General features: G+C 43.2%; 1 protein-coding gene across 6 annotated transcripts in view; it reads left to right on the forward strand.

The window, feature by feature from the left end:
* The first annotated feature begins 397 nt into the window (after positions 1–397).
* Positions 398–24744, forward strand: part of NUP214 (nucleoporin 214) — an 88562-nt gene continuing 64215 nt past the window's right edge. For 2 of the 6 annotated variants that reach the window (XM_039862878.1, XM_039862881.1), the window contains exons 1-14: positions 398–576; positions 2534–2729; positions 4267–4418; positions 5171–5369; positions 5953–6023; positions 7433–7496; positions 7933–8036; positions 10746–10852; positions 11461–11527; positions 13698–13824; positions 14741–14902; positions 18181–18652; positions 20154–20317; positions 22419–22516. In XM_039862878.1, coding sequence (XP_039718812.1) covers positions 532–576; positions 2534–2729; positions 4267–4418; positions 5171–5369; positions 5953–6023; positions 7433–7496; positions 7933–8036; positions 10746–10852; positions 11461–11527; positions 13698–13824; positions 14741–14902; positions 18181–18652; positions 20154–20317; positions 22419–22516 — 2028 coding nt within the window. In that variant the 5' untranslated portion in view covers positions 398–531. Of the gene's footprint in view, positions 577–2533; positions 2730–4266; positions 4419–5170; positions 5370–5952; positions 6024–7432; positions 7497–7932; positions 8037–10745; positions 10853–11460; positions 11528–13697; positions 13825–14740; positions 14903–18180; positions 18653–20153; positions 20318–22418; positions 22517–24744 lie in introns of those variants that run through there. The other 4 variants (XM_039862879.1, XM_039862882.1, XM_039862880.1 and 1 more) reach the window with 3 other exon arrangements.

Below are 24744 nucleotides of genomic sequence, written 5' to 3' on the forward strand. Positions count from 1 at the left end.
ACTTTTTGAACCTCTTTTCCTCCACGTCCCCCCTCCAAAGCCTCTCTCAAGAGTTGCCCCTGGAAATATTTGTCAAGGTCCTAACGTCTCTGAATCGGGAATTATTAATAACCACCCACAACCAAGGGTTACAGGGGGTCTTGACCAATGGCTGACCGCGGAGCTCTCGGGAGCGCCGCCCAGCGAAAGAAACAAACTCGAAGCTAGCCCGCAGGTGCTGCGAGCGCGGGGGCGGTGCCTGGGCACTCCAGGGCGCAGGCGCGGGCTCCAGGGCCCCGCCTCCTGCCGGCCCGAGCCGGCCAATGGGAGGCGGCGGCCAGGAGAGCGCGCGACTTCAGATGGTCCCTCAGCCTGCCCGAACCACACCGCCGACGGAAAACGCGTGACGTCACCAAGGCGCGCCGGAAATGCGGGATCCATTGCGCGCAGCTCGCTCTGAGGGAAGGAAGTTGGCCTCGGAGCGGCCTGGACTTTGCGGGCAAGGCCGCGGGGCCGCAGCAGTGGCTGCTTCGACCATCTGAGGGCGGCGCGATGGGAGACGAGATGGATACCATGATCCCCGAGCGGGAGATGAAGGTCAGATACTGGCCAGGGCCTGCCTTCCTCCCTTCGTCCCGGCGTTGCTTTGGCGCCCCGCCGAACGGGGAAGCGTGGGTGCCGGCTGCCCCGCCTCCCGCTTGAACGATTGCGGCGTTCAGAGTTCTCACCCGAGCGTCCCGGAGCACTCTGCCGTGCTGCCCGCGCAATAGCCCCACCGAATGCAGTGTCCCTGTCCCTTGTTGGTCTTGTGCGCGCCACCCGAGTTATTCTAGCCACTTTCGTGTGGCGGTCTGAGTACCGATTATAACTGCTGCGTATTGAGCGTTTACTGTGTGCCAGGCTCTGTGGTAGTCACACAGCAAACCTAACAAATAGTTGTTAATGTAAAAGAGCAAATCGAGGCTCGGAAAGTAACGCCCAAAGTCACATTTGACAAGGACGCTGAAATCCAGGTTTTTCTGTTTTTTTTTTTAAAGGCCTCTCTTCCTCACTTTCACTGGACTACTTGTGTAAAGTGGTCCAAGCTTGCCTAACGCAGAACCAGGGTTCATTACCTACCCTTTAGTTAATTGGAACGGGAGGACTATTTCGGTGCTGGAAATTTGCCTCAAGTCAGGAAACTAGAGAGAGAAGAGAGGGCCAGGTGATCCCAATGATGGTTATAAACCGCAATGGTTGAAAGGGAGTAAGTGGAGGGAATATTTTAGGCGTTTGAGCAACAAATCACCGAAGTGCATTTAGGGAGTAGTGATCTATACAATAATGATAGTAGTGATTCTCTTTATTGAGTGAGCCACTCAATGAGAGTGTGCCATACCCTGATATACTGGGGCAGAAGGAAAAAAATATTTTAAAACCACAGACTTTGAAGATGGTAGCATCCTTTTGAGTTACCAGTTACAGTGGAAAGGAGAGCATTCTAGGGCCTCTTCATCCCACTGGTGCTCTACATCCATGCGACCAAGAACCAAATAGGATATTTGGGACGATCAGGATGAAAATTACAAAAAAAGATGAAATTTTTTTTCTACCATACTGTGGTCTCATCTGGAAAGCTGTGTAGAATTAAAAGTATTTCAGTTAATATTTTAGCAGATATGCATTAAACATTGACTCCAAGGAAATTAGTATGTGCGGTGTGTTAGGAATTCTGTAGGAAATGCTGTAGGTGTACCAAAGTGAAAGCTGAGAAAGGCTGTCGTTGGCTTTCACACTCGGAAATAGTGGGGGCTGGAGGTGGCGCTGGATGTGGCAGAGGTGATGGCACACTTGTGGAATGGAAATAGAGTGCAATGAGGCGAGGCTGTAGAGGTTGATGGGTCAAGCCATGCCTGGCTTTATAACCTGTGTTAAGAGTTTTGGGCTTGTGTTTAGATGTCCTCATCGCGTCCAGGTGTGTTTATAGGTCTCGTCTTGAACACCAAGAGAATGACTATACATTTCCTTTTTTATGATGGACTTTTGTTTCTCATTGATGCAGGTAAGTCAGTTCTGGGGATTCGGTTATCTTTCTGTAGTCATCGTTTCCATGCGCACGCACGTGTGCGTGCGTGCGTGCGTGCGTTGACAGAGGGAGTACTGCAGTGGAAGTTCTAGCTTACAGTGTAGTTGGGTGAAGCTTTTAATATTTAACAATTTATTAAGCAGTTCTCTGGGTCATGAGACAATACATGTCATGAAATAGAACAAGATTATAAATAATAAAATGCAGCTTATGTGGTGGTTAAGACTATAAACTAGGAATTCAGAAAAAGAAAAGTTCAATGTGAGCTGGATTAGTAAACGGAGGCCTCGTGAAGGAATTTTTAAAAATTGATTTAACTGAACAAATATTAATAAGCACTATGCACAGGAGGTTTAAATATATCAGCCATCCAGCCCTTAACCTCAGGGGAACATGTATTTTTGTCATATTGGAATTGGGTCTATTGGAATATAACACATTATTTCTTGTTTTCCCTGAATCGATCTTGTTTTTGATCCCTCACAACAGGATTTTCAGTTCAGAGCACTGAAGAAGGTAAGACTCTTTGACTCCCCTGATGAGTTGCCCAAGGAACGCTCAAGTCTACTTGCTGTGTCCAACAAATATGGCCTGGTCTTTGCTGGTGGAGCCAGTGGGTTGCAGATTTTTCCTACTAAAAATCTTCTTATTCAAAACAAACCTGGAGATGATCCCAATAAGATAGGTAAGTTACTTGCTTTATGTTGCATAGTAGAGAAAAAAGTGAAGTACTAATGTACTAATGTAGTTTCCTTTCCAAGAAATCCTTCTAATATTAAAATTAAAACTGCTCTTAGTCCTAAGGTTGACTCCCATGAAGAATAAGTTCTAGATCAGATGCCAGAAGCCTTTCTCATCCTTGGTATTTCTCTTTCAATGAGTTGTTCCTCTGAGCTCAGAGGGAAGAAGAATTTACCGTCTGCCATGCACTTATTTTTGCTTTGTTCTGGCTCCTTAGGAGAAGGGTTTTGTTGCATGGTTCTTTGGTTGGCACAGCAGTACCATCCCAACAAATGGGAATGTGTACTATTTGGAGCATAGGGGTACACGTTGATGATGTTGTGATTTATGAGATAAACATTTGATCTTCATCCACAATTTCTGGTTCACAAGCCCTAGAACTCTTGGAATTTCCTAAGTGTTGTGGGGGAGAGGGTGTCTTTTGTTGTTAATGAGGTAACTTAGAAAGCACCTAAGGATGGGGGCTGGTTGCCTCTGGAACCACCCTTGTGATTGGAACTTTCAGTACCCCACCACACATACACACCCACACACCCACACCCACACCCACCCCACTCCCTCCAGTGCGGGGGTGGGGGCTGGAGATTAAACCAATCACCAGTGACCAATGATTTAATCAGTCCCACCTATGTTATTGAAGCCTGTGGGAAAACCCGAGAGGATGGGGTTTGGAGAATTTCTGGGTTGGTGAACACATGGAGATGCAGGGAGAGTTGCAAGCCTGGACGGGGCATGGGCACTCCGCACCCCTTCCCATACACCTTCCCTGTGCGTCTCTACCATCTGCTGTCCCTAAGTTATGTCCTTTTACAACAGACCACTGATCTAGTCCATAACATTTCTCTGAGTTCTTTGAGTGGTTTTAACAAACTAATCGAACCCAAGGATCGGGTTGTGGTAACCTCTGCTTTCTAGCCAGTTGGTCAGAAGTGCAGGTAAAAAATCTGGACTTACAGTTGGCATTCCAAGTCGGAGGGGTTCGTTGAAACCCATGTCGCCACTTGGTAAGCACAGAGACTCTGGGCTTGTGTCTGAGTCTGAAGCGTGTGTGTTGGGGGTCAGACGAAGTCTCGTAGGACCAAACTCAACATATGGAATCTGATGCTATCTCTGGGTAGATAGTGTCAGAATTGAGTTGAATTCTCGGACAACTTGCTGATGTCTGAGAATTGTTTGTTGATGTGGGGGACCCCTCTCACCCCATGGTGGAATTGGGTCCAGAACCCAATTTAAGGTCACTGTTTTCAACAAAGACGAGAGCCACAGTTAGTTTTCCAAGGTCGTGTGAGGAAGAATTCCTGACGCTTGATGCATCATACCACCCAAAGAAAGCTAAGATGTATCTGCGTGACTAGGTATCAGGATGCGTTTGTATGTTTATGTAGATGCAAAAATTGTTTTACATAGACCTGGATAAAGGAGTTGGGACTTATGTTTAGAACATTCCATTTTATCCATTGTCTGTCTTTATGTTTTTATAGTTGATAAAGTTCAAAGCTTGCTAGTGCCTATGAAATTCCCGATACATCACCTGGCCCTGAGCTGTGATAACCTCACACTCTCCGTGTGCATGATGTCCAGTGAATATGGTTCCATTATCGCTTTTTTCGATGTTCGCACATTCTCAAATGAGGTAAGCTACTGGGACCTGAGGTTTCCTGGTGTTGAATCTTAACCTAGAAATTCTTGGTTGGCCCTGGAAGCCTTTCTAGATTGAAATAAGGGTTTTTGTTTTTAAGTTCTTAATTGTGGAATCATAGATCTTTGAGGTTGAAGGGACTCATTTATCTTAAGGTATTTTCATTTTTCATTTACATATTGGACAGCTGAAGCCTAAGGAGCCTTAGGTGACTTGCCTAAGGCCACTGAGTTAATAGATAACACAGGAGTTCCTAGGTCTCTGGACTCCTAATACAGAGTTCTTCTATCCCCAGCAGTTTAGTAGTGATGATAGTCTATGACATTGAGCATTGACGCTGACCGTGTGCTTTACATTGCCTTTCCTATTCATGCCTACGGGGCCTTATACAGTAGGTACTACTGTCTTTATTTTATAGATGGAGAAAGAGGCCCAAAGAGTTTAAGTAACTGGGTCCAACACCGTTAAGGAGCAGATCCCAGATCTTAATCTCGTGTCTGCCCTTTATTGATTATTTTGCATTGGTGTATCCCCTGCTGAGTGGCCTTCTGCTGTACTAGAATACTTGATTGCCCCTTTCAAATCCCTGTTGAAATTGTAACAGAGTGGTTGTGTAGAGCTAAATTTTTTTTCATGGTCATGGAGCAAAGTGGACTGTAATTGGAGAAAACTTACATATTCAGTAATTTTCTTTAACTATTAAAAGTCTTTGTATTTATTAAGCTTCTGGGCATTTGTTTTACAAGGCAAAACAGCAGAAACGCCCGTTTGCCTATCATAAGCTTTTGAAAGACGCCGGCGGCATGGTGATCGATATGAAGTGGAACCCTACTGTCCCCTCCATGGTGGCAGTTTGTCTGGCCGATGGCAGCATTGCTGTTCTTCAGGTCACAGAAACAGTGAAAGTGTGTGCGACTCTCCCTTCCACGGTGGCAGTAACGTCTGGTGAGTAATAATGCTTTCACTCTGTAACCTGTCTAAAATTAATTTCTGGAAAGAAGAGCAGATGGGCATTTTGTTGTATTTGTTTGGTAGGATTTAACTTGCATGCGCTTGGGTTTTCTGGAGAAAAATATTTTGGTACAACTGGTTTAGAACTGTGTTTTTGAGAATATTTCTGCATCTAAAATAGTTGTGCTCTGAAAGTCCTTTGTGCCCTTCGGGGTAAAGACATTAGAAATATCAAATGAGAGCAAGAGAATGATTTCTTGATACTTGAAAACCTTCTCTATTCCCATGTCTTATATAAAGACTACAGAGTTTTGTGTATTTTCCAGCTTCCTGGGCAATACACCATTTAAAAAGCATTTTTAGTAGGTGATTTAGTGGCCCAGTGATAAATCATAATTGGCTTCAAAATGACCTTTTTTTTTTTACTTTGCCGAGTAAGGATGAGCTTGCAGTCTTCCATGACTGACAGAGGGACAAAAGGGACAAGAAGTGATTATGTAGCTGCTTCGGTGCAGATCTCACTGGTTTGCTCCATTTTCTTCAGTTTCTAATTGCTAGCATTCTCTTCTTCACCCAGTGTGCTGGAGCCCCAAAGGAAAGCAGCTGGCCGTGGGGAAACAGAATGGAACTGTGGTCCAGTACCTTCCCGTAAGTCTTGCCTTGGGCTTCAGAACTGTTCTTACCGAAGTTACCCATGGCCGTAGGGGTGGTTTGGGAGTATTTTGGGTGTTTTTTCTATTAAAATGTTATTTATGCTCATTGTAACAAATTCGTCAGTACACAAGTAAATGTAGGAACGAGGGGATTTCTTCCCTTCTAGCCCCTAGTCCTCCTTCCAGAGGCATCCTCTGTGTTCTGTTTAGCGGTACCCTTCCAGAATTTTCTGGATACTTATTCAAATAGTTTATGTGTGTATGTGTTATTTTCGTTTTTCTTTTTAAATAAAATGTGATCTTATTCTACACATGCTTCCCCAACTTTATGTTTCCAATACATTCCATAAAAACAGCTTAAGGGGACAAGGAGTTGGTGAAAAGGCTATTACTGTAATGCAGAGTATTTGTCCCCTAGCCGAATCCATCTTAAAGATCCAGTTTCTCTAGCTACAGGCAACAAAGAAAATGGAGGGTGCTTGTTGTTGCAGATACACTCTGTCTTCCTCTTCCTGTGGTCTTCCTGAGATAATATTCACAAAGATTCTTCAGTACAAATTAACACAGCATCCCCCTATGTTTGGTCAAGCCTGGATGGGAGGGGTGGTTCCCAGGCGATGCCAGGACCTGTGCTGTTGTGCATTCCTCCTGGAGATGCTGTTCTCTGCGAGAGTGCAGAGTGGTGAATGTTGGGATATAGGTTTGAGGTTAGGATTTCGTTTCTTATTTGTTATCACAAAAATTTATGTGAATTTGGTACATATTCTTACAGGACATTAGCCTGTAAAAGGGTAATATAACTGGTTTAATTCGTTGGTTTGCTGTTTGCTTTTAATTTTGTAAATTTTTTTAATTTATTCTTTTAGGTGAGGCAACCCTTGGTTGACCTCACAGATTGCAAGGACCTTGTCAGCTTACAATCTTTTATTTTTTATTTTTCACGCCTACAGCACCTGGTCTTCCTAGGTGGTCTCCCATCCAAGTACTAACCAGGCCCGACCCTGCTTAGCTTCCGAGATCACTGCTTTTAATAATATATTGGAGTCCTTTTTCCAACTCCTTACATAGAGAGCCACTTCATACTTTTGAATGGCTGCACAGCAGTTCACTGTGCATGTGCCATAATTTATTCACCAGTTCCATTATTATGGTCGCCTGGATTGGTATGAGTAGTGTAGCTGCTATACATGAAGTCATGTTGAGCATCCTCATTACCTGTATCTGAACACGTTTGTCTGAGTATTTCTGTAGAATAGTGTCCCAGAAGTAGGCATCCACTCTTCTCTGTGTTCAAGCTGGGGAGATGAGACTTAGGTGACTTCTAGGGGAACATATTGGGTTTGACGGTTTTGTCGATTTGGGGATTGTTTCCTCTGACCCTTATTTTTTTCAAATCTCTTTCAGACTTTGCAGGAAAAAAAAGTCATTCCTTGTCCTCCGTTTTATGAGTCAGATCATCCTGTCAGAGGTAACACACCTGCTTTTCTTACTGGGCTGACCTCTGATGACATGCTTTCTCTACTAGAAATTTCCAATCTTGTGATGAACCTACAGACCCACTCTGGGATGTGTTGGTGCCTCCTCTGAATACTCTCATTATGTCAGTTAGCTAATGAAGTCATTGTAATAATAATCTAGTAAACACCTGTGTCTCATGGTAAATGACATTAAATGGACCCTAATTTTTTTATTAGAATTCTTCATAATTTGCCCTGATTCTAATCCACTAGAAAAAAAAAAAAAACTACCTTTTTAGGATAAATTTGGGCTTCTAATCAATGAAATCTGGATCTTCGTTAAAGCTACAGTAGTTGGGTTTTTGTGTGATTTATCAGATGCTGATTTTGTAATGTGCAGGGGCGATTGCAGACCCCACGTGCTCTCTTGGGCTGTGTGTCTTTCAGTTCTGGATGTGTTGTGGGTCGGCACGTACGTCTTCACGGTAGTGTATGCCGCCGCGGACGGGACCTCGGAAACGTCTCCGGACGTGGTGATGGCTCTACTCCCGGTTCGTATACGGAAAGGATGTCTTCGTTCTCTGAGAATTCTAGAGGTCTTCTGATAAAGTTTGAGGCTTAGGCTGTAGTTTCCTTTTCTTACTGGTAGGGGTGTGCAAGTTCAGGTGTATGATTTCAGTGCCGTACCGCTGGCCTGGGGCCCAAAATTATGTTACCAGACCGAGAGCGGCTCTGCCCGTCCGCCCGATGCACAGCAAAGCCAAACCCTGAACGTCAAGGTTTGCAGTGGAGAAAGGAAAGCCATTTTATTCGCAGGGTGCTGCAAGGAGAATGGGAAGCTGTCGTTTAAAACCTGAACTCCCCAGTGGCTTTTAATCATGAGTTTTTAAAGGCAGAGATCGAGGGTCGGATTGGGGGAACAGGCTGGTGTGCGTTAGCGCTGGCAGTGCGGGTTTTGATTAGAGACAGTTGGAACTTGGCCGTTTACGGTAAGATATGGGGCGGGGCTTCAGCACCGGATCTTACTGCACAGCAGGCCCTTCACTTCTGATGGGTTCTGGTGTTCAAGTTCTGGTCATGTTTCGGTCCTTGGGCTCCGTGTCAGGGGTGAGAGATTCCCAGTTGGTTCCCCAGCTGGAAAGCAGAACTCTCTCCTCTGCGCATGCTTTCAGTTTTGATTCGTTGTCTCTGAAAGGCAGCTCAGTACCTTGTTAGAAACAGGAAAGGACCATTTCGAGCTGGTTCTGTGGTCGCAGTTATGGTGTCCACTTAGAGCATGCTCTACTGTAATCATAAGGTGGAAAATATCATAGAACTTGCTTTGCATAAGCTGTAAACCGAGTCTTGGTAGATGTTAATCTGATAAATTTTAGAAAAGCAAGAGAACATCTTGGTTTTTAAAGTTCTTTCACTTATTAATCCACAGGTATGTATCAGATGCCTACAGTGTGCTAAACGCTGCTTTAAAGCTGAGAATACAGCATCCTTTTGTGGATCTTACATTCTAATGAATGTGCCAGTCAAAAAATAAGCATAGGATCAAGGAATGATAAGGGTGATGGAGGAAATAAAGCAGGGTAGGAGAAGGGGTAGATGATGACTGGGGTGCAGTTTAGATGGGGGAGGCCTTCGAGGAGGAGCTATTTGAGCAGAGAAACAGATGAAGTTAGGAAGCGAGTGATTTTGAAGTCAAAGAGTTAGGCTAATAAGGTCTACAAAGTCCTATCAAATTGCAGTGGCATTTTAAAAAAAAAAAATGTGGCAGGGCTTATAGTCCCAAATCTCATTAGCTTTCAGATTCCAAAAAAACATTTAAAAATACAAAAATGTCTAGTCATTCTGTTTTGCAACCTTGTTTTACTTGGTAGTAAACTACAAGCATCCTTCTATAAAATAAAATCTGAATTTGGCTTTGGACAGATAATCAGTTTAGCTCTTTTTATTCTTTTGGATTCTTGATACAGTTGAATTTTTAAAAATTTTTACAGTCGAGCTCCGCTGAACTACAGGGATACGCTCTGAGAAACGTGTCGTGTGACATCACAGCACACTTACGCAGACCTAGGTGGTGTAGCCTGCTACAGCCCTAGCCTATATGATGCAGCCTGTTGCTCTGTGGGGGAGGAAGGATAATTTTTCCTCTATTCTCCTTGATTCTCAGCTAAGACATCTTTGTAGTAAAAGATTAATAGGAGAAAAAAACAAACGAAGTTTAATAACATATACCTCTTGTATTCATGGGAGAGACCTAGGAAAACTGAGTAAATTGGTCAAAATGGCTGAAGCTGCCACCTTACATACCATCTTCAGCTGAAAACAAAAGAAGATGTTGGCGGTGGGGGAGTCAGCTTTGAGAGGTGACCAGGAAAAGCACAGTGAACAAGGGGAAGGTGTTATGCAGATGTACGCAGTTGTCTCTAGAGGGAAGAGATTCTAGAGGTAGGGTCGCCCCCGCTTCCTGGTACAGCCTGGGAGAGGGGGACGCCCTTACAACTGTAAATATATGTTCCAAGGGCTAACTTGGTTTTCAGAGCTTCTCCCGTTGTCTACTGGTTTTTAAAACTGATTAGGTTTCAAAAATCCTTATGCCAGATAGACATATTTTGGGGTAACGAATTCTATTCCCCTGCAGCTCCTAGGTTACAAACTTGTAGAACATGTCACTATACTGAATACTGTAGGCGGTTGTAACCCAATGATATTTGTGTAACGTGTTGCACTGCAGAGTTAGGATGGCTAAGATGTTAAGATGGCTACGATGGTCACTAGCTATCACTTGCCAATAGGAATTTTTCTACTCCATTGTAATTTTATGGGACCACGGTCATTATGTGGTCTGTCATTGACTGAAATGTCATTGTGCAACACAGGAATGTATTGCTATGCCTTATTCAAGGTATCGTTAGGATTTTCTGTTCCCAGGGATAACGTCCACGTACTGAGCGAGAAACTTTATATGTATCATTTCATTTCACACAGCAGCCCTTGACGTACATTGAGTGGGTTCATTCTGCACACGAGAAGGAAGTGTCAGGTTGAGCGAGGTGTCCATGCTTGTCCAGCGGCCTGAGAGTGACAGTTTGAATTCGTTTTGGCTGGTGGCCATCATTCCTATTTCTTACACTACTCACTGCTGCCTTTATATGGTGTCTATATTTAGAAGTAGATTTTTGAGTGAAAAAACTTAAATGGTTAACTGTGTAGGATTAAAGAAAAATCACACATGTGATTTTTTTTTTTCCTCATTCTGTTCACTGTAGAAAAAAGAAGAAAAACACCCAGAGGTGTTCGTGAACTTCATGGAGCCCTGCTACGGCAGCTGCACCGAGCGGCAGCATCGCTACTATCTCAATTACGTCGAAGAATGGTGAGCCGAGAACCGGAAAGGGCGTCTCCTGAGTCACTTCGTTCCACTTTGAAGTTTTCTCTATTAAGAGAGGAAAACAGAGGCGTGAGATGCCATGAGTAAATTTTTAGCTGGTGCTAGATAATGCCTTTCTGACGACTCCTTCCGATTCCCCAGTCTTGAATTATTTAGCTCGAATGTGTGTTAATCTTTAAAAAACCTTTTTTTAATAAGCCTAGTGACGACTTAGGAAAATACTGCTATTTAATGAACATATTAAAAGTTGCCCTCTGAGAGCATGTTACCCTTTGAAAGACAGATTACTTGAAGCAAAGCTTCTCTAACTAGATGATTTTGTTTTCCTGGGAATTCCGACTTGGTTCTGTTGTCTTTGTCTTAACTCTAGGCAGTTGGCTAAGTCTCTAAGGTGAGACTTAGAGTTTATCCTGTGAACTGAAGAGTTAAGTTTTACATCTAAAGCCTTCTCACCTTTCTTGAGCCATGTAGAAAACCTTACCTTCCTCTTTGACATCTCAAGGAAATGCTCACCCATGTTACTGCAGACTCAGGTCAAGTTAGCACTGTTTCTGTCTTCGACTTTAATTATCTTCCGGTTTTATTCCTTGAAGGGATTTAGTGCTGGCAGCATCTGCGGCTTCGACGGAAGTTAGTATCCTTGCTCGACAAAGCGATCAGGTAAATTCCTCGCCTTTGTCACTTTCAGGTGATACTTTTCTGAGAAGGATTTTGGAAAGAGTTAAGATGTTAAGATTTAGATGAGATCGCTTCCCTTTTAATGAGTTCCTGGGTGAGAGCAAAGCTTAAATGACAAAGCACCTTGGACCAGATGGCTTGGATATTGTACTGGGCAAACAGGTGTCAGAGTTGGTAATTTTTCAGTGTCGTAAAAATCTTTTCTGTTCTTTAGGATCCATCCACAGTCTTTGGCTTAAACCTACTATATACTCAACCTCCAACAAGAGTACACCTGGATATGTAGGAGGTGTTTCATGCCATATTCTGTTTTACCAACTTTATTTTCTTTCTGTTACTTGAACCTGTCCTTTATTCAATTAACTGTAACCCTCTTTGATTGTGGAAGAGAAACACTCAGATCAGTACCAAACTGTGACTCACCAGAAATACTTTCTGTTTCACTTTGTCCTCCTCAGGGAGGAGGTGGGCTGAGGTGGCCGTGGTAAACTGTCCTAAACTGGTAGGTTATGCAGAGGACATGTGACGAGGGGAGACTTCTTTTTAAAACTCTGCCTTGAGTCCAGAAATGTTTTGTGTGCCCCATACACACATACTTGGGCCTCTTCACTCATTCGGCATTTGTCCATCATTCCATGGGTGGCAAGTACATAGTTCTCATAGTGTATAGGATGGACCACTTTGGGGTCATGGGCCACTTTGTGGTCATAGGCCACAACTCAGCAGTCTGATTGGCTGCTCTCAAATTGACTTCAGTAACAATTTCCTAGTAGTACAGATATTTTATGTAGTCATACATTAAGAATATACTTTTATCTTTGCTTTTTATCAAAATAATTTATGTATATGGGTAAAAAAATAAAATAGTAGAGAAGGGGGTACACATGAAAAAAACCAGCCCAGCCCCACCCTGGCCTGATCCAGGTTCGTTTTCTAGAGGGAACCATTTTTAACTTAGAAATTTTTTCTTCTAATGGTTACCTCCTTATCCCTGCTTTATCGTGAGGTATTCGTTATTAGTTTTAGACCTTACCGGCTGTTGTGGCAGATGAGGATGTAGCTCACGTGTAACTTTCAGATCTCCCTTTCTTCCTCTCAGTGGGGTTATTGCACTATTTTAGTTTCTTCTATTGGCCAGCTTTGTAACTTTCATGTTTTTGATCCTCATTTCTGGTGGCATCACCATGTACTTACTATACCCTTGACCTTCTACTTTGTAAGAGGAGTATCTCAGCACCCCCACCCCCGCCTTTACCTCATCTTCCCCACCCACCTTCCAGCTGCTGTCGTCTGTGTCTCGTCTTTCAGAATAGCAAAACTGATACCGTTTGTGTTCTGTTCGCTGGTGATTGTCCTCTTTATTTTGTCTGTATGCTGTTTTTCAAAGTTGAAATCAGTTTTGTTTACATTATGAATAGGACTGTTATTCACTCCATAGCTAAGTCATGGAGTATAATTATGTTCCCTTCCCTGAACAGCTTTTTGTTTTTCTGTTACTCATCACTTACTTCCTTTTGCCCAGTTTTGGTCAACACTGAAAGTTAGACCACACGTTAGTGATTTTTAAAAATCGGAAATCATTTGTTAGAAGGAACAGGCAAACTTAAGCAAATTTGGGGTTTATTGGACTTAGTGGTTTCTCAAGGAATCCAGAGGCAGGAAGATGGACCCACATGGGGAACGCACGCCAGGAAGTGGGAAGACAAGCACTGAGGTTGCCTTCTGTCTGTGGCCGGGAGCACAGGCATCTGGCCAGCTTCATGGGCTCCTCTGCTCAAGGGCACAGTAGAGATCAGCTAGAGATCCGGTCCCGATTCCAGACTTCTAGGAGCGGGTCTGACTGGCCTCGTGCAGCCGTTGGTTTTACCTACCAGGTTCAAGATTCTCCCTGGTTTGGTGGGTGGTCCGTATTTATTCACAAGGTATGGATTGGTGCACCAGGAACAGATAGAGAAGTTGACTTGGACAGCCAGCCCCCTGCTTGATGGTGTACGCATGGCTTTTAGAGCATCCTCCCAGATTTCAGAGTCTGTCCACAATAAATCCGAACCACGGGAGTTGTCTGTTTCTTCTCTCACATTCAAACAATGCCGGGAGGGGCCGGTGCAAAGCTCTGACTAACACGGCGTTTTCTTCTACTCTTTTTTTCCAGATTAATTGGGAATCTTGGCTCCTGGAGGATTCTAGTCGAGCTGAACTGCCCGTGACTGACAAGAACGATGACTCCCTGCCAGTGGGCGTTGCCATAGATTATACCAACCAAGTGGAAGTTGCCGTCAGTGAGTGTAGCTCGATGTAGCTTAGTGAGAAGTCATCTGCTTTCTAGTAATGGTTAATATTGACATCCAGTTCTGCCTGTTCATGACGGTCCACTCTGCTGAGCACTCTTAACTTCTGGTAGCACGTTTCCACTTAAGAAGTGATGTGGAGTCCACTGTGACAACACTCAGCTGCTTTGAACAGACACTGATCGATGAGAGCAAAGCTGGTCATGTTCTGTGCCCGTCTCTGTATCCATCTATAGTGCTTTAGAACATGATCGAATCCAGAACGGCGGGGAGCGGGGTTGCGCAGTTTTGTGTCTTGGCCCATTCCAGTTCTCCGGTGACCTCTCGGGAGCCATGCCCTGGGCCAGCACGGGCATCAGTTCTTGGTTAGAGGGCTGTCCCTATCGGGCATCGTTATGCTCCTCATCCTTCCATGGTCAGGTTATTTGGTCTGATTCGTTCGTTTACTCGGCTTCTCTGAAGGTTCACATGACAAAATCCATGCTTACCATTCAGCCGTGAGTGTAAAGTGGTTTGGCTCACATTTCCGTGTCCCACTGTACGTTTTCCAAGGTGTCTAGTCTGTCATCTTCCTACTAAACCAGCCACTTCCTAGAGACTCCTGTGTCGGTCTGGGGACGCCAGCCCTCGTCCGCATTCTGAGATGCCCGGAGCAGTCGAGGGTACCCTGCGGGTAGGGGCACCTCTAGCAGGGCCTGGCAGGATGGTGGCACCTGGTCATGGCAGTAGCTCTCTTCAGAGAGCTGTCGCAGGACAGGCTGTTCAGATCCAGATCAGAACGAAGCGACTCGGGCTGTCGTCGGGGTGGATCCATGAAGCCCCATCTTGCTCAGGGCGGGCTTCCGCTTCTGGGTCAAGGCCCTTCCGTTGACCCGGCTCTCTTTTTGTTTGTTTTCTTCTTTAACAGATGACGAGAAGACTCTTCCTCCGGCTCCAGTTCTTCTGTTACTTTCAACAGACGGTGTGCTTTGTCCATTTTACATGATCAATCAGAATCCCGGGGTTAGGTCCCTCATCAGAACACCAGAGCGGCTCTCAGTGGAGGGAGAGCGACAACCCAAGTCGTCAGGTACGTGTGTCCCCCCGGGGCAGGATGGGACTGCCTGAGCTTGTGCGGGACTATTCCCGAGGACGAGCGCGTGCAGGAACGCGTGGTGGTGACCCACACGGCAGCCTTTCTCGTTGCGTCGGGACTCGGCTTCTCCGTGAGCACACGCTCATGCTTGACTTCACTTTAGAAGAAGCTCAGCTGCTGGGGTCCCATCGGGTAATTTACCAACAGTGTCCTCTTACAAAGACCCTGTAGTAAGTACATGGTCTGAATCAAAGACACTTTCAATTCTGAGGGATCGGTTAAATAAACGATTGTACGTTCATGCAGTGAGTGCCGTGTCACTATTAAAAATGTTATATATATTGACAAGAAAAGAGTTAGTGGACTATATCATGAAAAAGTGCTACATAATGTATGATTCCTTTTTTATGAGAAAACATATACATAGGAAAAAGATTTCAGAGGTGAATTTTACAGTCTAGTAGTTATTTCTGGGCACTGGGAAAATGGGAATTTTCTTTGTTTATGTCTAATTTTCTTCAGGTTTGTTTTCTTTGAAAGTATTGCCCAAGTAGTGTATGTTTATTGGAGTAAAATTAGAAAAACAAAAACGAGATCACTTAAGGGCCTGTCATCAAGCCACAGCCAAGGTCAGCATTTGGCTCTTCATGCGCATAAGCGCACACACACAAATGCTCATCTGTATTTTCAAATTTTTTAGTGTCATATCATTTCTGAGAATAAAATATAAAACTTTTTAAGGGAGATTGTTTCATATTTTGAAATTTCACTAATATTTTCCTTTTCGAATTCTGTAAATATATAATTGTTAAAAATTTCTCTTTTCGTGTAGCTAAAAATGCTTCCAGTATAACCAATTTCATACCTAAGAAAAACTACATTGACCAGTTGGGTTGGCTAAGGTTGACAGTACTTAGGGTATTTCTTCTTGCTGCTTCCTAACGCAGAGTGAGTTGTGTGTCATCAGTAGAGCCAGATACTTGGCCTGTGCATCCCCGAGTGATAGACCAGGTGGCTTGCATAGGCTGCATCAGTGTTGTGTGGGGAAATCTCATTATCTACCATATGTGTACTCGGAGTTGTGTTGCTTTGTTTTCCTTAAGTGGTCGTGAGTACCACTGACTCCTACACGCGCGTGCCTGGTCCGCCTGTAACCAGCAGTGCACCCCGTGAAGTTGGGAGCCTCTGGGAGGACGTTTGTTTCTGAGCTCAACTCAGTGTGAGGGACTTCGCTACTGGCCCATTACACCCCCAAGCACATGCAGAGGCCAGTTTTACTGTTCGCCTTTCCTAGAGAAACGCCTTCTTCCCTGGCGCTTGATCCAGAGGTAACAGCCATGTTCACGTGAGTGGAAGAGAGCCAGGAAAGGGGAGAAGGCATCCCGTCAGCTCTAGCTCGAGCCTTGCTGTGGGTTCAGAAGACATAGATGGTTCCGCGTTTCCAGGGGTGCTGGGTTGCGTGCTCAGGGAGAGAGAGCAGTGTGATGGTTTTCAAGTGTTCGGTTCTGTTTTCAGTAGGGACGGGCCTGATTTCTTTCTGCTCTGGCTCATGCTTTTCACGTTGGTGTACCAGATATGCACGGAGGTGACTGATGTTTACGTGTGTGCGTTTTTAAAGAAGTTAGTTGTCGCTGGTTCTGTATTGTATAAAAGAAGCGTTAACAATAGATTCGCTTGCATTATTATGCTTTCAGAAAAGTGACAATTCAGAAAGCACCGTTTTCATACTTGTATCCTAAGTGTTTCATTGCTATAGACATAGTGAACTAAACTCATCTCAAGACAATTTGGAGGAACCAAGACCCATTAATGTAAATATAGTGATACAAAATATTGCTTCCTTGTTTAGTTATTTAATTTAGAAAATCAACATGTTTATTTTATAGAAAGTTTAGAAAATAGAAAAAAATTTAAAACTGCCTTTTGGGGTATTCTCTTCCAATTTTTTTTGTAAACATCTTTCATATTCATATTGTACATATCATTGCTATGCAGATTTATGATATGTAAGCATTTCGTAGTTTCTTACACAATCACAATTCATTTAAAAGAGTGATTGTTTAATATTCCATTGAATGTCTTTTACCATTTGGGTTATATTAAATGTCTTTAATTTTTTTTATGTTATTTTCATAGGGTTTATTCTTAGAAGTTGGACTCTTACCAAGTCTATTTTTTATGATTTTTTGAGACATAATGCTGAAATGTTTTCTAAAAGACTGCTAAATTCAGTACCCAGTAGTGATAAAAGGTTTCAGGTTCATTTTACCCTTCCAAACATAGGAGATTATGGATAATTACATTTTGGTAATTTAGAAGACAAAAATATGCCTCGTTTAAATTTACCTTTCTGTTAGAGAGATTGAAAATATTCTTTTTGTGAATCAGCTTCTCAGCTTGTATCTGTTAGTCTTGAAATTTTTTTAATCTTGATTTGTATGATCTTTCTAGAAAATATAAAACATTGTCATTTGCTGCAGATTCTTTATAGTTCATTTACCTTTTGGTTATGTAACTTTTTTTATATAGCCAAATCTTAATCTTTTTTTAATTTTTCTTAATTTTTTCCTTGTGTGATTTCTTTTCGCTTCTAAATTTATTAAGTTGTTAGACTCTCAGATACTTAACTTTTGTCTCTTTTACTTTGAGGAATAGTATATGTGCACTTTTGAAGTAATTTTTTTTCAGTTACAGTTAAAATTCAATATTATATTAGTTTCAGGTGTACAGCATAGCATTTAGACATATAATTCGTGAAGTGATTTCCCCTGATTAGTCTAGTACCCACCTGGCACCATACATGATTATTACAGTATTATTGACTGTATTCCCTATGCTGAATTTTTATTTGTTTTTATAGATAGCTTTAATTCATCTGTAATTGTTTTTCGTGACCATTATGAAGTAGAGATCTGAGTTAAAATTTTTTCCTGATTGTTAATGAAATGTTGCAGAATGAATTCTTTTTCAGTGCACCGTTGAGAAGTGCGTTTTTTCTATATTATTCAGCTGGGTATCCATGAAGTCCTGTCACTCAGTCTAATAGTGTCTTTCCCCATTTCCTTTCTCTTAAAGGTTTTATACACCTCATCACGGAACGTTTGTTAGGGAAAGTGCACTATCAACTCCATTTCCTTTTTTTCTTTTTTCTTCGTGAACTAGGACCATTGTTTCTGGCTTCGTTCAACTACAGACCCATTTCCACTTGCTTTCTGTTACGGAGACCTGTACCGTTAGTGTTAACTTCTTCCTTCTCCATTGTTTCATTGCAGGAAGTACTCCCACTACCCCGACCTCTCAAGCCCCGCAGAGACTCGACGCTTCAGCAGCTGCAGCTCCCGTCTCTGTTCCACCTGCATTGCCAGCTGCTTCCACCTCCACCTTTTCTTTGCCTTCTGTCGTCGGAGCGCCCCCCGTGTTCTCCTTTGGTTCTTCATCCTTGAAATCATCTGCTTCTGTCACCGGGGATCCCCTTCCCTATTCCAGTGGCTCTGACAACTCCAAAGCAGCTCCGGGCACTGGCGCAGCCCCCTTTTCTTTTGCTCCTCCTTCTCAAGCCTCCCTAGTCCCCACCCCTGCGGCCTCTCCCATGGCACCGTCACCTGCTCCCTTCTCCTTCGGATCATCGGGTTTTAAACCTACCCAGGAAAGCACACCCATGCCAAGCGCGTCCGCACCAAACATTGGAATGAAGCCCTCCTTCCCACCTTCAGCCTCCGCAGTCAAGGTCAACCTGAGTGAAAAGTAAGTGACACTTAAAGTTTGATTCTTTCATGGAGGCTAGAAGTAGCACATGGCGTTCACTGAAAACAGAACCGCTGTGAGTGGAGTTACTGAGCGGAGTTACTGAGCAGATTTTCGTTTTTTTCCTGTTTTCCAAAGTAATGCGAGCAAATGGTAAAAATTCAAATAACATAAAATATTTGCATTTCATCAGTGGACAGTGTCCAGAAGGGTCTCTTAGAATTTTTTTTTTTAACTCTTAGAAGTTTGTTTTTAAATGTTTTTTTGCTTTTTCAAATTTCAAATGTGGGAGATATTTTGCCTCTTTTTAAAAAGGCAGCAATAGAGTATGCATCCTGTAGGGGACATGAGTCTCTGTGGTCATTTCCCCCGGGCTTTGTCCACCCTTGACTCTCTGAGCTGTTTTCGGCGGAACCACCAAAGTGATCTCGTGAAATTGTAAATACATCAGATGACTCTCCTGCTTGACAGCCCCCAGGGATTCTCTTTGCTCTTTGAGTCCAGACTCTTTAGCGTGATATTCCAGTTTGCTCTGGGTCTGGGTCCTCCCAACTCACAAATGTCTATCTTTTTGCTTCATTATCTGCTTGTCGTGGTCACCCCACTGGAATGGAAGCTTCTCGAGGGAAGCGATCCCTTATGCCTTGTCACGCTTCCCCAGATAGCAGCCGAGTGTAAGCCCTGCCACTGTCTCCCACTCATCTGTACCGTCTCTTGTTTTCGCGGCGGTGGTGCTGGCTGCTGCCACCGCTGCTGCCATTGTCGTCGTTAATATTAAATTGTCCCACAGCCACTTCATTCTGATCGTTGCCTATGTTCTATTTTGTGGCTGCGTTAGTTGATTTTCCTAGTCATCTAATGCTGGATATTTAGGTTGCTTACAGACGTTTGCTCTTTAGGTGAACCTCACATTCTCATAGACTGCAGACATCCCCAAGATAGCGACCTGCTTTCCAGTTCTTTTTCACTGATCCTCAGAGGAAGTGATCACCTCAAAACGAGTTCTCAATCATTTCTTTAGCAAAAAGGGAGTACTAAACTCTCCTGAGTATAATCGAGTCCCACCCTCTTTTGTTTTTTTACTTGGCTCACTAGAATAGAAAATAGGTATTTCAGATCATGATAAACTTAGTTTCATTTTCAAGTACTTATTTGATGTTTTTCACTGAATAAGTCATTATTAAACAAGCGGAAGATAAATGTTTCCTTGCAGCTTTCAGCTTTTATAAGAAATAGCTAAACATTTACCCTTTTTTGCCCTTTTCTAAATTTTTATTTTTCAATTACAGGTAACATTCAATATTATATTAGTGTGAAGTGTATAGCATAGTGGCGAGACATTTATATAACTTACAAAACGATCACCCGTCAGTGTGGTACCCACCTGGCACCCTGCGTACTTTCTACAGTATTATTGACTCTCTTTTCTGTGGTGTGATGTGTACATTTCTTGACACAGCATAAAAGAACCTTACAGCAGGCCATTCTGATGCGTTTTCAGGTTCACTGCCGGGGCTACCTCTGCTCCTGTTAACAGCCCACAGAGCACTCCCTCCCTGCTGCCATTCTCCCCTGCCTCCAAGCCAGCCTCTTCGGGACCTCTCGGCCACCCCACGCCCCTCTCAGCATCATCCAGTTCCATGTCGTCAAAGTCCTCAGTATCAGGTATGATTTTAAGCAAACCACTCTAGAACTCAGTCCTGAATTATCAGACTAACATTTTTCAGTTGTTAAGAATCCTAGCTAACATAGTTGGACTAGATTATTTTTTGTCGCGCTCTGTATTTCACACTACTTTTGCTTGCTTTCATACTCTGAATTGGGAGGACGCGCAGTGGCCTCAGTGCTGCCACGCCTGTCCCCTGACATTTCTTGTGATGTAAGTGAACTTGATGATTCAGAGGAGGTAACTCGTTGAGCACTTATCTTCACATGGAGCCCGCCCTATGCGAAGGGCAGTTACAGAACAATTCTTTAAGCTGTGTGGAAGTTGCTTCTGGTGACTGTCTTTTGATTTTCATACTTGGCCGTACTGTAAGCAAATTTACTAAGTAAAGATCATGAGTGGAAATATTGTTATAGCCAAGGTGGATTGAAGTGCATTATAAAATTCCATGAGCAAAGGAACCTAGCCTATCTTTTTTTCTATCAAACCCAAAGAAAGGTTGCAAAAAATTGTATGATGAATGCTGTGTCCTTCACTAAAATTTAATACTTGCTAACATTTGCACCATTTGCTTTATCTTTCTTTTTTCTGTACATTTTTCCCTGACATTTTGAGAGTTAAATGCAGACGTCATGCAACACTTCACCTTAAATACTTCAGTACGTATGTCCAAAAAACAAGGGCAATATACAATATATTGTTAAACACAGGAAATTTAACTAATCTCATCTGCCACCCATATTCACATTGCCACAATTATCCCCATAATGTTTTGCATAGCTTTTTCTCCTTTCAAGCCAGGAACCAATCAGGGATCACGTCATACTCTGACTTTGTCTCATTTGTCTCGGTCTCATGTCATTCTTCACCTTCTTTGTCTTTCACAGCATTGACCTTTGTGAAGAGGTCAGGCCAGTAGTTTTGCGGACTGTCACTCAGTTTCAACTCGATTTTTTTTCACGTGATGAGATTCAGGTTAAACGCTTTGAGCAATTGTACCATATAGGGTGATGTGCCTCACGTCACATGATTTCGTTTTGTCCTCACATAAGCGATGTTAATTTGGTCACTTGGTTAAGGTGGTGTTTGCCAAGTCTGTCTCCGTTTTTAAGTTGATTATTTTTATGGTTGCCAGCGATAACACCTAGCCAGACATATTTAGGTAGCCATTTGGTGTTTGAGTGTCGAGAATAATTTTGTTTCGGTAAATACCAAGCAAGCATCAAGCTATGAAATTCCTGAAATCATCTTTTCTTACCTGTTGCTTAAGAGAAAGGGCTGCTTTTTGGAGTTTGCCAAGGTCACCACTTTCCAGGACTTTTCATTAGATTCTGAACGGCATCTGTAAGATCCGAAAAGTTAAGAAGCCTCGCCTTTGGCTCTTCACTTCTCTTTATGGCTTGGGAGAGAAAACTTGAATGTTAATGAACACTTACTTTTTCCCTTTCCACTGTTCCCACCACCTGAACAACCCCGCCCTGGCTCCGCCCCCCCCCCATTGCTGCCATGTGTTCTTAAAGTTTGAGGGACCTGGATTATTGGCTCAATCCCAGCTGCACTAGACTCACTAGGGGATCCATTTCCCTAAGAGTTTGGTCATCTGAGGGTGAGACTTGGGTGTGGGTCTTTTTTTTTTTTTTTTAAAGCTCCCTAGATGATTCTCATGCCTGAAAGAGTAAGACTTGTACTAGAGCGTTCCAGGAGGGTCCGAAGACCCTCGGGGTTTTTACAAGGTGATGGGGGTTATTGTTCTTATCTGGTGGTTTTTAACTTTGTCTCCAGTTCCCGGAGGTGTATCAGGAGCCTCTGTGGGGAGTAAGGATGGGCCACATGGCCAGACTCTGGGCTGCCCACAGGTGTACCTACCTGTTGTCAGAGACGCTCTATAAAAGAGCTTCACATCTAAAAACGTAATATATGTTTTTTAGTTATCTTGGAGCAGAGGTCAATGCAACTGTGGACATCACTCTTGCAAACAAAGATTATAAAGGGGGCCAGAGATGATGAGAAACTTATTCTTTTTATTTGAGGAAAGGACACTTGTGATGGGAGAAATAATGGGAGCAAATGCTGTCTGTTTTAAGTGACTTCTGATTCCAGCAGGGCGATCTGCTCAGGCCGGTCCCAGCCCGGCGCCCTCAGTGGGGCAGAAGTCACCCAGGATCACCCCTCCGGTGGCAAAGTCGGGCTCTCCCCAGGTACGTTTAACCTCAGCTCACAGCACTGTGCTTATTAGTTTACTGCTCCAAACACACGTTTATAGAATGGTTTTTTATGTTTTAGAATTTACATTATGTGATAGGAAATCCATGACCTTCAAGTATTTGTAATGTGTGCTCATAAAAGTCACTTATCCCGACTCCAGAGTCGGAATTGTCTTCTCTGCTGGTCCCTGAGCTTATCTGTGCTATGCTGTCGGTTTGTTATGTCCTCTTTATGTCTGAAAATATGTAGCATCTGATGTTTTTCTTTTATTCCCAAAGTAATTAAGACATCTCTTCAGTGCCCTTTTTCTCTGCTATCCCAGTTTATTTTACTTATTTAACTTTTTATTGACATGTAATGCACACCGAGGAAAAGGTATACAAGCGATAGATAACAAATGCGCTTCAGTGAACTGTCACCAGCCGAACACACCTTGGTAACCAACACTGGGATCAAGAAATAAAACATTACCGGGACCCCAGAATTACCCTCGCGTGTGCCCATCCCCCCTGCCAAAGGAGACTCGCTCTTGTGATTTCTAACGACACAGCTTGGTTTAGCCTGTTTGTACCTTCTGTAAAGGGAATCACACGGTGTGTATTTCCGTATCTGGCTTTTTTGCTCAACATTATGTGTGCGAAGTTTATCTGTATCATATTGGGTGACCGTACTACAGGTATTCATTCCACCCTTGCTGGGCATTTGAGTAGTTTCCAGATGTAAGTTCCTGTGGATAGTACTGCTGTGACCATGCTGATCGACATCTTTGGGTGAACGTGTATGCGTTTCTGTTGGGCGTGTACATTGGAGTGGAATTGCTGGGTCATAGACTCTGCATTAATTCTCTTTAGTCTCTTCCCACAAGGAGTGTAAGAGTTCAGCTGCCCCACATCCTCACCAATCTTGGTTTATTATTGTATTTTGTGGTTTTAATTAGTATTTCCCTGATAAACAGTAAAATTGAGCTTTTTTTTTTTCCATACGATTATTAGTCACATGGATATCTTCCTTTGTGAGATGTTCAGTATTTTACCCATTTTCCTATTGGGTTGTCCGTCTGTTTATTATTGATTTATGAATTAGTTCCTTCTTGGGCACATACAAATGCGCACATATTATGCACGTTCTTTCTCACTCCTTAAGTTGCACTTTCATTTTCATTTTGTGGTTTCTTGATGACTGCAAGTTCCTTATTTTAATGTAGTTCAATATATGGGTTTTTTTTTATAATTAGTGCTTTTTGTCGTTTTTAGAAATGATTTCCTATTCCAGGGTCAAAAAGATATTTTTCTATGTTTTTTTAAAAGCTTTATTATTTTACTTTTCCTATTTAGAAATGCAGTTTTTCATCCCAGTTTATTTTTAGGGTTTAACTTAAAAAGGATTTTGTGTCAGTTTCCTACCTGATTACTTGAGCGCCCTCAGAATAAGAGTCTTGGGTTTTGCATCTGTCTCCTTCCACCAACCCCGCCCTGCCTCCAGCACACAGGGTGGGGCACACAGTAACTACTCAGTCTATAGGTCTGGCTTTTGGCATAATGCATGGCACGTGCTATTTAAGTATTTGCCGTTTTAACGAATGCCGATACAGTCTAAAAACTCCATTTTATATCTTAGTTGCTGTAGCTTATCAAAGAACCTAAAAGCCAACTCAAATTATATCTCTAAAGCACAAGTCTCGATTTCTGTCTCCCCCAGAACCGATTCCTTTCTTAGGTTCCCATCTCAGTGAATAGCACAACCTAGGTAGTCTGCTCTGCCCCGAACCCCGAAGTCCCTCCCCGCAGTCCATACTCGTGGGTCTCACATCAGCTCCACCCTGATGCAGTGCGTGTCATAAACCCATGTCTCCGGCTCCCCTGTTAACGTCATAGTTGAGGCCATTATCTCTTACCTGGTCAGCCTCCTGACTAGTCTGTCTGCCTCTCACTGTCATCTGTGCTCTATTTAGCAGCGAGAGGGGTCTTTAGAAATCATAAATCAGAGTAGTTTAAACTCTCTAAAACGCCACTAGTAGCTTTCAGCGCGTAGAATCAAACCCAGGCTCGTTGGTGTAGCCTTACGCGGCCCGGCCTCCCCGGGCCGCCTCTGGCCTCCCCTCCCCCCCCTCTCCTTGTTTCCACATCTGCATTTTCTCTTCTCCTCGAAGATGCCAGAGCCTTTCCTGCCTCACATTCTTGGCACGTGGCCCTTGTCGTTGCCTGGAAGGTGATCCCCCAGA

This window comes from Pteropus medius, unplaced genomic scaffold, assembly GCF_902729225.1.
Source record: "Pteropus medius unplaced genomic scaffold, Ma_sr-lr_union100, whole genome shotgun sequence".
Classification (NCBI taxonomy): domain Eukaryota; kingdom Metazoa; phylum Chordata; class Mammalia; order Chiroptera; family Pteropodidae; genus Pteropus; species Pteropus medius.